The sequence below is a fragment of the Astatotilapia calliptera genome, chromosome 18 (assembly GCF_964374335.1).
Source record: "Astatotilapia calliptera chromosome 18, fAstCal68.1, whole genome shotgun sequence".
NCBI lineage: Eukaryota > Metazoa > Chordata > Actinopteri > Cichliformes > Cichlidae > Astatotilapia > Astatotilapia calliptera.
Genome location: NC_137439.1, coordinates 36,052,587 through 36,067,093, shown reverse-complemented (window position 1 = coordinate 36,067,093; position 14,507 = coordinate 36,052,587). Strand labels below are relative to the sequence as shown.

The window sequence follows — 14,507 nt, the reverse complement described above, 5'->3', positions numbered from 1 at the left end:
AAGAACCAACTGTAGACTGACTGAGCAGCTACTGCTCAGCACTCCCAGTCTGCTTCCCACCAAACATTCATCAGGTAACTGACTGTAAGTGTCAGTCGATGGATCCACGTCAGCCCACTATCAGTGGAAAAGAACGTGCAGCACAGCTGAGGCTTGTAAAGATGCACCTAAATAACGCACATAAAGAGTCCTGGAACAAAGTGAACACAAGTTTAGCCGTAACGCACAACGCCACACCAGACCTCCTCATGTGAACGGTCAATGATGGTGATTCTTTACATTTGCTTTGCAGCCACAGGATCCAGGCACACCACGAACTCCTCTGTACACCAAAGGAGTCCAGAGTCAGCTGTGAGGCCCTCTGACAGCTAAAGCGCGGTGGGATCTATGGTGGAGCTGCATATCACTAAGACTGTCTGACACGTGACAGCTGTGATGGCTGATTGCTTGGTTCTGTTGGTCACTGCATGCCTGCACAGCATCGTCTGCGCTGCATGCTCCAGAACACAGTAGGTTGGTTTTTGTTCTTAATGCATCAGATTTTCTTTTTATTGTATCCTATAGTTCAGGTTCTAATACATCGTTTGATATGTTGTTGATTGTTCTTTGTTTTCATTGTATTCATTTATGTGCTTATGCACATGTGTATAAATACACAGATACTCTATGTTGTTGTGCTACATGTAGGGTGTACAGCAGTTTGCAATGTTGTTTTGCATACAGACTATACAAACACATTATTAGAATTTTATTATTATATTATTATAAATATTAACCTGCAGTTACTGTGGGATGGTGCCAAAAACAGTATGTTATGTGTACTTAACAGAAAGAGCATTTAGAATAAGCTAACAGGAAGCTGAGGTAACCCCAGGTTACTGACTGTACAGACAGTATGTGAAACATGCAGAGCCAGACTTGCTCTCACTTGTTACAACTGATCTTTTGTGTCGTTGCTTAAAGTGGAATAAGATAGAGGAGGTGGCACCATTAAAGCACGGTAACGACAACAACAACCAAACAGAAAACTCCATGAAACTCAAAGTGGACACAAAGCAGAGCACTCAGGGTGTACACGCAGCTGAATGAGACGTGCTGTTTAAAGCACTTTGAGGGCTCGAGTAAAAGCTCCACATGAGAACCATTTACTACATGAAGACTGGATGAATATAACAGTGGCAGACTTTTCAGGGCCTCCACAGCCAACACCGGCCTGATAAGTAAAAAGCCTTTCTCTTGGATGCCACCAGGGGGCGCTGTCTTTGGCTTTCAGCCATACAAGTCTACGGAAAAACAGCTTTGTGCCTTCAGCGCAGTGAAAACGTTTGTAGCCTCAGTCAACATAAAGTCGCTCCACGTATCAGAAAGGCTGGTCAACGAGGCTCTAACAAACACACTCACAAACCACAGTGTGTTTGTCAGCGTTGATGGAATCAGCTCCAAGCTTTCTGCTCGGGCTCAGCGCACACAGGTGAGGGCTGTGCTGCAAGCACGCCGCAGTTTGACACGGAAGCCTCGAGATGAACTTCCACAGACTGTGGCCGTGACTCATGTTTCTGACACAGCTCGTGGTGGCGACACATTAACAGTTTCTTGAACGATCCTTCGTTCAGCTTTGGACCTCAGAGGTTTGTGCCAACAAGCTTCTCACACAGCGACTGGTCTGCTCAGTCCCAGTACAGATGTTGTCCTGGTCTGGACAGGTGGAGCGGGGACCGGTTACGTACCTGTGGTCTGTAGCTCTAAAACAAACAGCAGTGACCGTCGACCGGTGTCCTCCTGCACTGTGCACACAACAGACTCACAGTGACTGACGGTGACGCCCAGTCTAACCACTAGTTTCTGCCCAGCAGCTCCCAGTTCAGGTTTGTGCGTCCTAGTTCCACAAACTGCGCCTGTGAGCCAGCCTGGTTTCCAGTCCGAGCCGAGCCTAAACCCGCACCGAGACCATTACCTACATGTTAGTGTACATTAGAGGAACAAACCTGAGGGCGGCCACTCACACAGCTCCACAGACTCACGAAACACAACGACCAACACGGATTTCGCCAGTGCCTTTCAAAATAAAAGCCACACACTATGTGCGTCGATTTGCTGATTATACCAACCATGTGCTGTACATGTGCAACATTTAGCTCCTGGATAATAAGCTGAAGGGAACAGCGAATTTTTACAAAGTCAACGGTCAAAAGTTTTAGATCAGCCCAGTTCTTCCAGTTATTTATTGCAATTAGTCCTTCAGGTCCAATGAAGTCTGTCCTTGGAATGAAAGGGAAGAGGTGACCTACCAGCAGTTTAAAAAAGTTACCCCAAAGTGAAAAATAATGTACATTTCAGATTTATACAAAAAGGCTTTTTCAGGGCACGCAGCGTGGCTCAACAACTTAAAGCTGCTCTGAGCAAGCCTTCCTACAGGTAATGATGGCCAAACGAAGCTTGTGTTAGAAACGGCTCATTATTCCAAGCGTTTCAGTCCTCTGGTGACATCTGGTGGCCAAAATTATGAAGCGCAGCTTGAGTTTAAAGCGCTCTTCTCTACAACACAGTGTGGAGTATGTGAGGCCCCGCCTCCACGTACTTATGCAGTTCATCACTGGACAGCTGTGTTTATAAATAATATGATATTAGGCCAATTTTCGTAGACATATTTTTGACCCGGGGGTAGAACTGATTGTGAACTGCAGGGGGTATGAAGTTGTAAAGTAACAACATGATGCATTTAAGGTCATCCTGTTTGGTTTTTATTTAAGCAGAGAATTGGTTCCACTGTGTGATGGCCCAGTCTGCTTTCTTGGAGATGATTTTTCCTGCCTCAGAGGAAAAATGCTCTCACATGGACAGAAGAGGCTGGAGTGCACAGGAACTGTAGAGATGCAGGTGTGCGCTCTTCCTGGTCCCACAGACTATCAGCTAAAGAGAATAAACACATTAAAGTGCTGCACATTTTGTAGAATAACATTAAGATTATTTTAAAAATAAAATGTTTTATTTTATTAAATTTAAAGAGTAAAGCGTGTAAAGAGTAAAGGTGGAGCGTGTGAGCAGCTTCAAGTTCCTGGGAGTCCACATCTCTGAGGATCTCACCTGGACGACCAACTGCTCCAAGCTGGTCAAGAAGGCTCACCAGCGCCTCTTCTTCTTGAGGACTCTGAGGAAGAACCACCTGTCCTCAGACATCCTGGTGAACTTCTATCGTTGCACCATCGAGAGCATCCTGACCAACTGTATAACAGTCTGGTACGGGAACTGCTCTGCCTCGGACCGGAAGGCGTTGCAGAGGGTCGTGAAAACTGCCCAGCGCATCGCCGGAGCACCACTTCCTGCCATAAAAGACATCTACAGGAAGCGGTGTCTGAAAAGGGCTGGGAAAATCATCAAAGACCCCAGTCACCCATCACATGGACTCTTCACCCTCCTGCCCTCTGGGAGGCGCCACAGGAGCCTCCGGACTAAGACCACCAGGTACCGGAACAGCTTCTTCCCCACAGCTGTCAGACTCCTGAACTCTGCCTCCTGACATCTGACCCACGTTAACACATGTACTGAACACACACACACCCACAATGGACAACTGTACCCTCAAACACACAATAATAACATGGACTGAACCACCACTCACAACCACTAGCACTTTATAGCCTCTGTAGAAACTATCTACACCCTCACTTATCTTAACTGCACTACTGTATAGCTCTGTGTAAATAATCATTCTGTACATTCGATAATCTTTAACCCTACAACTGTTTACAACTTGCATAGTTCCCATTTCTGTATAGCTGTATATCCCAGATTCTGTAAAGTTATTTATTTCATATTCTGTATAGTTTTTCATATTTATATCCTGTTCATATCCTGTACATAGCTTGTACTCACTACAGCCTGTACATACTTATAGTTATAGAATATTCACAACATACTTCATACCGTGTACATTATAACATACCATAATAGACCCATTTCTGTAATATACTCACATATCTATATTATTGCTAATATATATTGTAATATATCTATATCACTAAAGCACTTCTGGATGGATGCAAACTGCATTTCGTTGCCCTGTACCTGTGCATGTGCAATGATAATAAAGTTGAATTCTATTCTATTCTATTCTAAAATGGAAGTCTTTCTAAAGTTATTTAATGACATTATGAAAAGCAGATTTGTTTTGTTAAAACATTTAAAGTTTCTCATGTTCTCAGAGAAAATAAACGCGCACAAAACAAAAGCAAACAACAAGAACACAGACTTAGCAGACTTAGCTTTTCGTGGAGATCATTTCTCCTGCCTTAAGGAAAATCCCTTCACATGGCCCAGAGGAGGCTGGAGTGCAGAGAAACTGGTAGAGATGCAGGTATACAGTCTACCTGGGCCCCACCAACTATCAGCTAAAGAGAATAAATTACATTGCTGCACATTTGGCAGACTAACATTTTATAAGATAAGATAAGATAAGATAACCTTTATTAGTCCCACACGTGGGAAATTTGTTTTGTCACAGCAGGAAGTGGACAGTGCAAAAGTTATGAGGCAAAAATTAGAATACAATAAGAATAAATACAGTACACAGCTGTACAGAATAGAATAAAATAATATACTATATACAGTAGAATAAAATAAAATAAATATACAATAAGATAAAAATAGAATACAAATACAAATACTATATACAACTGAGTAAAAATACAACGATGACAGAAAGGATTATTGCACTTAGTATTATTGCACATGTGTGGATGTGTGTGCTTGATCAGTTAAAGTCTTTATTATGGAGTCTGACAGCAGTGGGGAGGAAAGACCTGCGAAATCTCTCCGTCCCACACCGTGGGTGCCGCAGTCTCCCACTGAAGGAGCTGCTCAGTGCTGTCACAGTCTGCTGCATGGGGTGGGAGACGTTGTCCAACAGGGATGACAGCTTAGCCGCCATTCTCCTGTCACTCACCACCTCCACTGGGTCCAGAGGGCATCCTAGAACAGAGCTGGCCCTTCGGATCACCCTGTTCAGTCTCTTCCTGTCCCCAGCAGAGATGCTGCCGCCCCAGCAGACCACACCATAAAAGATAGCAGAAGCCACAACAGAGTCATAGAAGGTCTTCAGGAGTGGGCCCTCCACTCCAAACGACCTGAGTCTCCGCAGCAGGTACAGCCTGCTCTGCCTTTCCTGTAGAGGGCGTCTGAGTTATGAGTCCAGTCCAGTCTATTGTTCAGATGAACACCAAGGTACCTGTAGCTGTCCACAGCCTCAATGTCCATACCTTGGATGTTCAGTGGTTGCAGTGGAGAATGCTTGTGCCTGCGGAAGTCTACCACCAGTTCCTTGGTTTTACTGGCGTTGATCTGGAGGTAGTTCAGCTGGCACCAGTCCACAAAGTCTTGGGTCAGACCTCTGTACTCCCTGTCGTCCCCATCAGTGATGAGGCCGACTATTGCAGAGTCATCAGAGAACTTCTGCAGGAAGCACTGGGTGGAATTGTGGGAGAAGTCTGCAGTGTAGATGGTGAAGAGGAACGGAGCCAGAACCGTTCCCTGTGGGCCCCCGTACTGCAGACGACCCTGTCCGACACACAGCCCTGAGTCCTCAGATTAATTTTCAGATTAATTAAACAATAAAATATATAATGTTATAACATTACATGTAAAGAGTCAAGTGGAAGTTTTTCTAAAGTTATTTAATTATATTTATATTATGATTCGCTTCCTTATAAACCATTGAATCAGACACGAAGCAGTTAGGCTCTAAATGAAGCTTCGGACGTCACCGGTCACGTGACTCTGGCCAAACGAATCAAGCTTCGACACAGAGCTTCTGAAGCAGTGTGTTCATTTTTTTGACACACGCACTGAAGCGTCAGCTTCAAGCGAGCCATCACTATTGTAAGGAGAGCTGTATGGCAAATAAATACTTCCTGTTCCACTACACTTGCCTTGGTCCATCTCACTGTGTTTCCAGCCCTGTTACAGTCGGTCTGTCCTACAGAGAAACTGCAAAGAAAGTCAAAGTGTCAGTGAGTCCAGTTTCCTTCAGCATCAAAGGCTCAGAAACTGTGACAGGAAGACGTCTGCAGACCCAAAGACACGACTGAATCAGAGGACAAGTTTCTGAGAGGTAACAGCTGATGGCGGCTCACAGGACAGCAGCTTCAAGCAGCTTCATAGTGGTCGTAGTGAGAAAGTCTCAGTTCCAGCTGTGAAGAGAAACGTTGAGCTGCAGGTTTGACAGGACGAGTTGCAGAAAGAAAGCCAGACGTCAGAATAAGACAGAGGTTTGTCTGGGCCATGAAACACCGACACGGGACGACTGAAGACTGGAAGAAGGTATTATGGACTGATGGATCATCACGCAGGATCTTTGTACAGCGTTGAGTAGGTAAAGGACGGTTCCACAGTGTGTGGCATCAACTGTCAAACATGCAGGAGGAAGTGTGATGGTCTGGGGCTGTTTGCTGGATCCAGGGTCGGTGACTCGTACAGAGTGAGAGGCTCCCTGAACCAAAACCGCTACCACAGCATCCTGCAGCTCCCTCTGGGGTCAGGGGTTCATCCTACAGCAAGATAATGGCCCAAAACACGAGTTCAAGCTATGCCAGAACTACCTCAGGAAAATAGAACAAGGGAGTGTGCAGCACAGTCTCCAGACTGAAACCCCATCGAGCTGGTTTGAACTGGACAGAAGAGTGAAAGCAAAGCAGCTACAAGCTCCACATTCATGGGAACTTCTGCTACAGATTCGATTTCTACTGTAGAAAGAAGCCACGAGTCAGACGTTTAGAATACACTTTGGTCTATAAATTGATTCCATGATTTCTTCTTTAACTCCAGTTTCTTATTTGTATATGCTTTTATTTCAGAGTGCAACGAAACATTAAACGGCATAATTTTCCATAAAAGACTTTAAAACCTGGGATGTTCTTGGCAGCGTATTTGGGCATTTATTTTGATGTGCGTTTCAGTAGAAGGACTAGATGTTACAATCCCTGATTATGCACTGCTTTAAATTGAGAAAGGTTTGAGGGACGGCTGTTATGAGGAAAGCCCAGAAACTTTGCTAGCAGCACATCGTCGTGTGCCTCAACTGTCGGTCTCTTACCCAGGCTAATCTGCCATTTTTCCTTCCTTGGTTAGGTTTAGGGATTAGAGATCTGATCTAAATTATCGTATTAAATCTGGGACACATCATCAGTAGTGGACCTTGGATTCATCGGGTGTTTCAGCCATTATCACCAGACACCCTCATCCAAGGAGGCCCTGGAGTGTGTCTGGTTTATGTTAAATTGTTATTTCTCTCCTTTCTTCTGTTTACAGTTTATTTTCTATCTATTCACTGCAACTGAGAAATAATACTTACCTCTTTAGCATTTATGGAGCCTCACTTCTTCAAAGGGACAGAAAAGGTGATCGAGAGAAGTAAGACAAAGGGGACACGATAGGAGAGCGCAGGAAACAGTGCACTGTTTGGTGTTATGAAGCAGGTCACACAAACAGGAAGGAGCAGATTTATGGACACTTGTATGTGAGAAGCAAGATTTTAAAGTAAGAGTAAAATCACAATCCTTGCTGTAGATTTCAGGTCAGCGCTGCCACTTTTAATACTGTTGTGACTTCTATGAGCATTTGTGTCTTTAGCATTTTGTCAGAACGACAATTTTAACAGGATCTTTAGATATCTGAAAGCAACGTGCCGTGATAAATCCACTGAATTACCCGCTGTTTTTTTCTTAGCTCCTCACTGTGTGCTGTGAGTTTCCTCAGACTGCTAAACTCCCTTTGCTTGTGAGCTTCATTCAGGATGTATTTGTTCTGTTTAGGATGTGGAAGACTGACTTCTTCAGCCTGAGCCTGGTGTGATTTACCTTGATAAAATGGTATGTTCAACTACAGAAGATAATCATGCAAACCCACCAAATGTGTCATTTGTGGTTGTTCTCCAAGTATTCAGAACGCCCTCGGCCAGAGGCCATGTCCTAACATGAGCATAAACAGTCACTGAACAGGAAAACCACTCATTTGCTTTTCGATGTGGAAGGAAAAGTATGTCCACACGTTTAACATAGAACAGCAACCCAACGAAACGTGTTGGGTACTGACATGCTTCAGGACGTAGCCTTAGCTTGGAATTTACATATGAACAGCTTGATAACCTTAATGAGAAAGAAAGAATAAACAAAGTGTTGAGAAAAGCAGCCTTTATTCAGAATAAAGATGTAGATGAAGTGTGGGTGCAGCTCCATGAAACACCCGGACGCTGTTACTGACTGAAAGAAAATCAGGAGTTTTGAGAAGATGCTGATTTAGATCCCAGACACACACAGACACACACAGACTTCACAGGCAACTGACTGCTGGCAGCGCATCGCTCACACAAACACACAACAGATGTATGAGGTCTGCAGTCCTACACAGCTCCATGCAGGTACAGTGCCAGGAACTTGCTGAACGCCTCAGGCTTGTATCCGGCCAGACCAGCTGGTATCTGTGGAGACACAAAGCAACCAATCAGAACCATTACATTTTCACTGTGGCTCCTCCCACCACACAGTCAAAAGGAAACATGTGCAATACGTCTGTAACAGTTTCCACCAGTCTGTTTAACTATGCATCAAAAATGTTGCAGCTAAAAATTTACTGTGCTCTGCAGTTACTGCAGAGCACAGTAACTGCAGAGCACAGTAACTGCAGAGCACAGTAACTGCAGAGCACAGTAACTGCAGAGCACAGTAACTGCAGAGCACAGTTACTGCAGAGCACAGTTACTGTGCTCTGCAGTAACTGCAGAGCACAGTAACTGCGCTCTGCAGTTACTGTGCTCTGCAGTTACTGCAGAGCACAGTAACTGCAGAGCGCAGTTACTGTGCTCTGCAGTAACTGTGCTCTGCAGTTACTGTGCTCTGCAGTAACTGCGCTCTGCAGTTACTGTGCTCTGCAGTTACTGCAGAGCACAGTAACTGCAGAGCACAGTAACTGCAGAGCACAGTAACTGCAGAGCACAGTAACTGCAGAGCACAGTAACTGCAGAGCACAGTAACTGCAGAGCACAGTAACTGCAGAGCACAGTAACTGCAGAGCACAGTAACTGCAGAGCACAGTTACTGCAGAGCACAGTAACTGCAGAGCACAGTAACTGCAGAGCACAGTAACTGCAGAGCACAGTTACTGCAGAGCACAGTAACTGCAGAGCACAGTAACTGCAGAGCACAGTAACTGCAGAGCACAGTTACTGCAGAGCACAGTTACTGCAGAGCACAGTTACTGTGCTCTGCAGTAACTGCAGAGCACAGTAACTGCGCTCTGCAGTTACTGTGCTCTGCAGTTACTGCAGAGCACAGTAACTGCAGAGCGCAGTTACTGTGCTCTGCAGTAACTGTGCTCTGCAGTTACTGTGCTCTGCAGTAACTGCGCTCTGCAGTTACTGTGCTCTGCAGTTACTGCAGAGCACAGTAACTGCAGAGCACAGTAACTGCAGAGCACAGTAACTGCAGAGCACAGTTACTGCAGAGCACAGTTACTGCAGAGCACAGTAACTGCGCTCTGCAGTAACTGTGCTCTGCAGTAACTGCAGAGCGCAGTAACTGCAGAGCGCAGTAACTGCAGAGCGCAGTAACTGCAGAGCGCAGTAACTGCAGAGCGCAGTAACTGCAGAGCGCAGTAACTGCAGAGCGCAGTAACTGCAGAGCGCAGTAACTGCAGAGCGCAGTAACTGCAGAGCGCAGTAACTGCAGAGCGCAGTAACTGCAGAGCACAGTTACTGCAGAGCACAGTAACTGTGCTCTGCAGTAACTGTGCTCTGCAGTTACTGCAGAGCACAGTAACTGCAGAGCGCAGTAACTGCAGAGCGCAGTAACTGCAGAGCGCAGTAACTGCAGAGCGCAGTAACTGCAGAGCGCAGTAACTGCAGAGCGCAGTAACTGCGCCGTTAGAGTACAGCTTCCTGCACACTGACACAGGAAGGCTGACAGCTACACAGATAAGTAAAGTTAGTGAAAGCCACGCCTCCCCTCAAACAGAAACTGTACCTTGACTTGCTTCTTTTTAATGAGCGGTCGAACTTTTGCAAAATCATACAGCTCAACGTCTTCTTCCAGCCACATCTGCAAACAGACAAATGGAACAGCTAAAACAGACTGCTGGGGTTTAACTTGGGACTCATTAGCAGGAGGACAAAGAACAACTTGTTGACACATCCATAAGCTTAACGCTGAGTAAGCACACAGGGTTACTGAGGCCATCAGAGACGTAGCCACTGTTCCAGCATCGTCACAGCAGTCTGCTCTTATGTTTGTGGCCTAAACTGGGCTGGTAAGTTGTGGAGTTATTACAAACCCTCAATAACACAAGGAAGCACCAAGACATACATAGCATTTACATACTGGCGAGGAGTGAGCCGTGCCTTTGTGCCACACTGACAGGTTTGGAGTGATACTTAGCACAACATAGCACGAGCTGTAAGAAGGAAATCATGGTGAACAATACAGCGAGCACTGAATCTGTAGTCAAATCCTTGAATTGTAAATGCACTGCATTTACAGCAGTGATATTTCCCTACTCATCAGGCCGTGATGTCAGCATCCTGTACTTTCTTTTTCCAAGGCTGAATGATTTCACAGCATAAATAATCCACACAGGTTAACACGCTTAGATCTGACTGGATGCTGGCAGATTATTCTCCGCTCTTCTTTGCTGAGTTGTTCATTTGAAGTGGCTGGTTTGAAAGCTTCACTCTGATTTTTCTCCACATGAAAACAAAACAAACCATGAAGAAAAGCTCCAAGTTTCCAAAGTGATCAACTGATTTGAAGCAGAGAGCACACAGTGTGAGGACACACGCAGGTCCCTGGGCTGTGTCCTCTGATGGGGGGAGGCGTCTGGGTCTTCATCCAGCTCATCTGAATAACTTAAACTGTTTGAACTGATGATCGTGGAAACTGCAACATGACACCTTCTGACCAGTACTGGGCAGTAACTGAGTACTATCAAAGGAATCCTTTGTATGCAACAGTGTAAATGGACACTACACCTGACACGCCTCCATGATCACTTATGACAGGTTAATAGGTTTTAGCCTTGATGCTGCAGAGCCATCAGCACCACTGATATGTTGGAATCTGCACATATATGTTTAGAGAAAACACATTTTACACACAGTTGTTGTTTTTTTAAAGTCATTAAAGACGTGCTGTAGCCTCGTCCCAGAGAAACACGAGTGCGTGCAGGCTTCTGACCACACCCCTACAGCCCAGGATTCCTCACATACAGCTCACCTGGTTTTTAATTCCATCGTCTCCTGAGAGGTCCGTGGTATTCAGCTGGAAAACCATGAACTGGAAAATCCTGCCATTGGTCCCGACTGACTGCACGGTCACAGGATGGTCTAAGAGTCGCTGTGGACGAGTCTGACACACATGAAGAGGGATAATTAAGAAACACAACACTGTTCAAACTGAGGTACAGTGTTGCTGTTCGTTTGCACGCATGCTTACCCCGTAGAGCTTGTGTGCACGGGCCAGCGCGTTTCCAAAGGTAAACATGATCATCTTGGTTCTAAACTGCTCTGGGCGGAGCTTACAACGAGGATCAGCTGACTCCAGGAAGTACAGCGTGTGGGCGTGAGGGTAAGGGTAGTCATCTCTGAAACCTGAGTGGACGTGACAGACTTCTGTCACTGAGCGTGAGGAGCAGACACAAGCACACCTGGACCCTGACCTGCGTTACAGAAAGGACGACAGCTGGCTAACCTCTCACCTGTGTGGTTTACCTCCTCTTTGTACACGTGCACTTTCTGGAGGTCGATAGTCGGGGAGACGGGATAGAAGGCGTCCAGGACGTGATCCGCTGTGTCGGCCACCTCCTGTTTACCAGACATCTCTGGGAGAGGATCCGTGCTGTTCAGCAGTAAACCGTTCTGACCTCTTATCTGGAGGAGATCCTCACCTGACACGCAAACACGTTGGATCGTATTAGTCACGACTCGCAGTCAAAGCGATCCTGCTGAGCACGAGGGTACGATACCTCTTTTCCACGTGGTTGCCAGCGAGTAGTTCTCTGCAAGCATCCTCCTCCCGAGGGCCGGGTGGCTGCACTGCAGCGTCGCACACAGGTGCAGCAGGTTGAGCAGCAGAGTGTTGCTGAGGAACAAGCAACAAAGGGACAGTTAGTTTATACCGTTCTGTTTCACATTTAAATAAAAGAAATAATATGAGCATTATCATGACTCCGCCTATCATTACTGCTGCTGTGTGGAACGTCTGGAAACAGTCTCTGATGAACGTTAAGCTCATGAAGGGACAGGTCACTGCGTTCATGCGTTAACTCCACTGCACCAAAGCATAGATACGAGCTGTAATGCAGCTCTAATGTTCAGTCCAGTGGTTCTTAAGCTTGTTGGAGGAGCGAGCCCCACCAGTTTCATATGCGCATTCACTGAAGCCCTCTTTAGTGAAAAATAAAATGTGATTTTTTTCAAATTCAAGACATAGATATGTTTTTTTACTGGTGCACAAAATGAGCTGTGCATGTCATGGTGGAGGCTCTGCCGAACCCCTGAGACCCCTAGGGTTCGACTGAACCCAGGTTAAGAACCACTGGTTCAGTCTTTGTTATGTGGTGTGCCGCAGACAAAAGCCTGATCCTTTGACTCTGTGGCTTGTTTGGAGCAGCTGTCAGCATGTTTGCTTCTCATTCATAAACTCTCTGCATGCGCCGTCACAGAAGGTTTGTGTTGGTGTCTGTCGGGGACCAGCTTGTTTTCTGAACACACAGAGGCAGCCCCTCGTTTCCAAACAACCCCTCAGGTTGTTTTGGCTGGTCCCACGGTGGTGCCATGGGGACAAAACCATCAACTAAAGCAATGAAAAAATATTGCAGTAAACAGTACACGTGTCACAGCCCTAAACAGACTGTATTCAAATGATGTCAGATCTTCCTTACAAACAGTGGTGAATCATGGGTTTGCAAACACACATCCACATGTGTAGAAGCAGTTATTCCTGTTATCAGAATACTTTATGAATCCCTGAGGAAAGGTTGCATCGAGTCGAGTGTGTCTGTGGAAGTCCACACTGCAGGGACTGATTCTTATAGAGCGCTTTTCTATAACCACATCCCAATCACACCCGAGCACTTTGTCTATACTAACTACATCCACACACATTCATACTCTGATGGACGCATCGGAGAGCATCCATGGGGTCCAAGGACACTGTAGACTGGAGGAGCCAGGGATCGAACCACCAGCTTTCGGTCAGTAGTGACCTGCTCTGCCTCCTGAACTACAGCCACCCCACATGTGTAAGTATAGATGTCACCCAACCTGTATTTCTCTTTACGCGGTCGATCCTCTGTCGTGTCCCAGAAGCGTGCGTGTTTGATGGCATTCTGCACACGCTCATCCTGATCTGGGATCTGGTTTTCAGGGTTCTCTGCGAGGGAGAGGAGCTGTGCAGGGAGACCTGGGATCACCTGGGTTTTGGTCAGCCAGGCAGCCTGACGCACACCTGAGACCGACAGGCAAAAGTTTATATAAATAAAAGTGAAGATTTCAGATAAAAGCTTTTTAAAATGAATCAAATCTGCGTGATCACGTGGGTCTACGTTTAGCTACAAAGACTTTCAAAATAAACCTCTCTCAGAGTAAAGCTCCTTTTGCGCCTGTTTATTAAAGTCTTGATTATGTTGCACATAAACAAGCATCATATGAGTGATTTCTGATGAGGCCTGTCAGTCAGCCGAGCGTCCCTTGCACTCCCGTGGACTAATAATGCTCATGTGTGTCTAATGAACCCCGGGCAGCGACCACCGGGCAGCGGCGTGCTCAGCGTGACACAGCCGTTACCTTCCAGCGCGCTGGTCCTCTGGTTGAACATATAACACGGCTTGTCCTTGTACAGCCGCATCTCGTGGGCAGGGGGAGACTTGTAATATCGCGGGTCCTTGTAGTCCCTCTCCCAGTGCTGGGGAGCAGGTTTCGCCAGCCCCGGGACATAGTGCATCCTCTCTCCGTATGTGACCATCTCCAGTCCTGGGATTTCGACCCTCTCCCTAGGTTTCCGCGGAGGGGGGACCTTGGCTGTAAGGCAGCGGCCGACAGTGAGGTGTCTCCGGGCCCCTCCATGTGCCGACAACCGCTTCAAATCCGTCAAAAAGGCGGCGTGAGAGAAGAGCGGAGCCGCCGTTTTTAAACGCTGAGCCGTTTCAGGAAACATTTCTCCTCCCGCTGTTCTTCTCGTTGAGCCTTTAACAACAAACTCCGACCTGAATCACTGCTTGTCTGTAACCGTGCTGTGGGACAGCGCCATGACACTTCTTCTTCTTCTTCTTTTAATTTGTGTTGAGCTGTAAGCCGGGGAGCATAGCGCCGCCTGCTGTTACCTGTTTATAATCTTAATCCCGCATTTTGGAGATTATGAAGCCGTTGTTTTAAAACAGCATTGTGATTTCTGTATATGTTGAAACAGGCCGTTCCTGTATCTGATGGCCGCTGACTTCTTCTCTGACTGTTTGGCAGTAAAAGTGCA

At 46.3% G+C, this 14,507-nt stretch overlaps 2 protein-coding genes across 8 annotated transcripts in view; both read right to left on the bottom strand.

Annotated features, from left to right (window-relative positions):
- LOC113011003 (acyl-coenzyme A thioesterase 11-like) overlaps positions 1-2,096 on the bottom strand; it is a 14,748-nt gene extending 12,652 nt beyond the window's left edge. For 5 of the 6 annotated variants that reach the window (XM_026150364.2, XM_080292854.1, XM_026150365.2 and 2 more), the window contains exon 1: positions 1,986-2,096. The gene's annotated coding sequence lies outside the window, so the exon portion shown is untranslated. Of the gene's footprint in view, positions 1-1,727 lie in introns of all 6 variants that reach the window. The other variant, XM_080292852.1, reaches the window with a different exon arrangement.
- The window catches only part of mrpl37 (mitochondrial ribosomal protein L37), a 17,814-nt gene extending 3,313 nt beyond the window's left edge, over positions 1-14,501 (bottom strand). Inside the window, exons 1-8 of one of the 2 annotated variants that reach the window (XR_013903275.1) lie at positions 13,826-14,501; positions 13,304-13,487; positions 12,004-12,119; positions 11,737-11,925; positions 11,475-11,629; positions 11,256-11,387; positions 10,011-10,085; positions 8,318-8,470 (exon numbers count right to left, since the gene is read on the bottom strand). Coding sequence is in view for 1 of the 2 variants with exons in the window: in XM_026150378.2 (XP_026006163.2) it covers positions 8,393-8,470; positions 10,011-10,085; positions 11,256-11,387; positions 11,475-11,629; positions 11,737-11,925; positions 12,004-12,119; positions 13,304-13,487; positions 13,826-14,195 (1,299 nt within the window). In the remaining variant the exon portion in view is untranslated. Of the gene's footprint in view, positions 1-8,168; positions 8,471-10,010; positions 10,086-11,255; positions 11,388-11,474; positions 11,630-11,736; positions 11,926-12,003; positions 12,120-13,303; positions 13,488-13,825 lie in introns of those variants that run through there. The other variant, XM_026150378.2, reaches the window with a different exon arrangement.
- Positions 14,502-14,507: the final 6 nt, after the last annotated feature.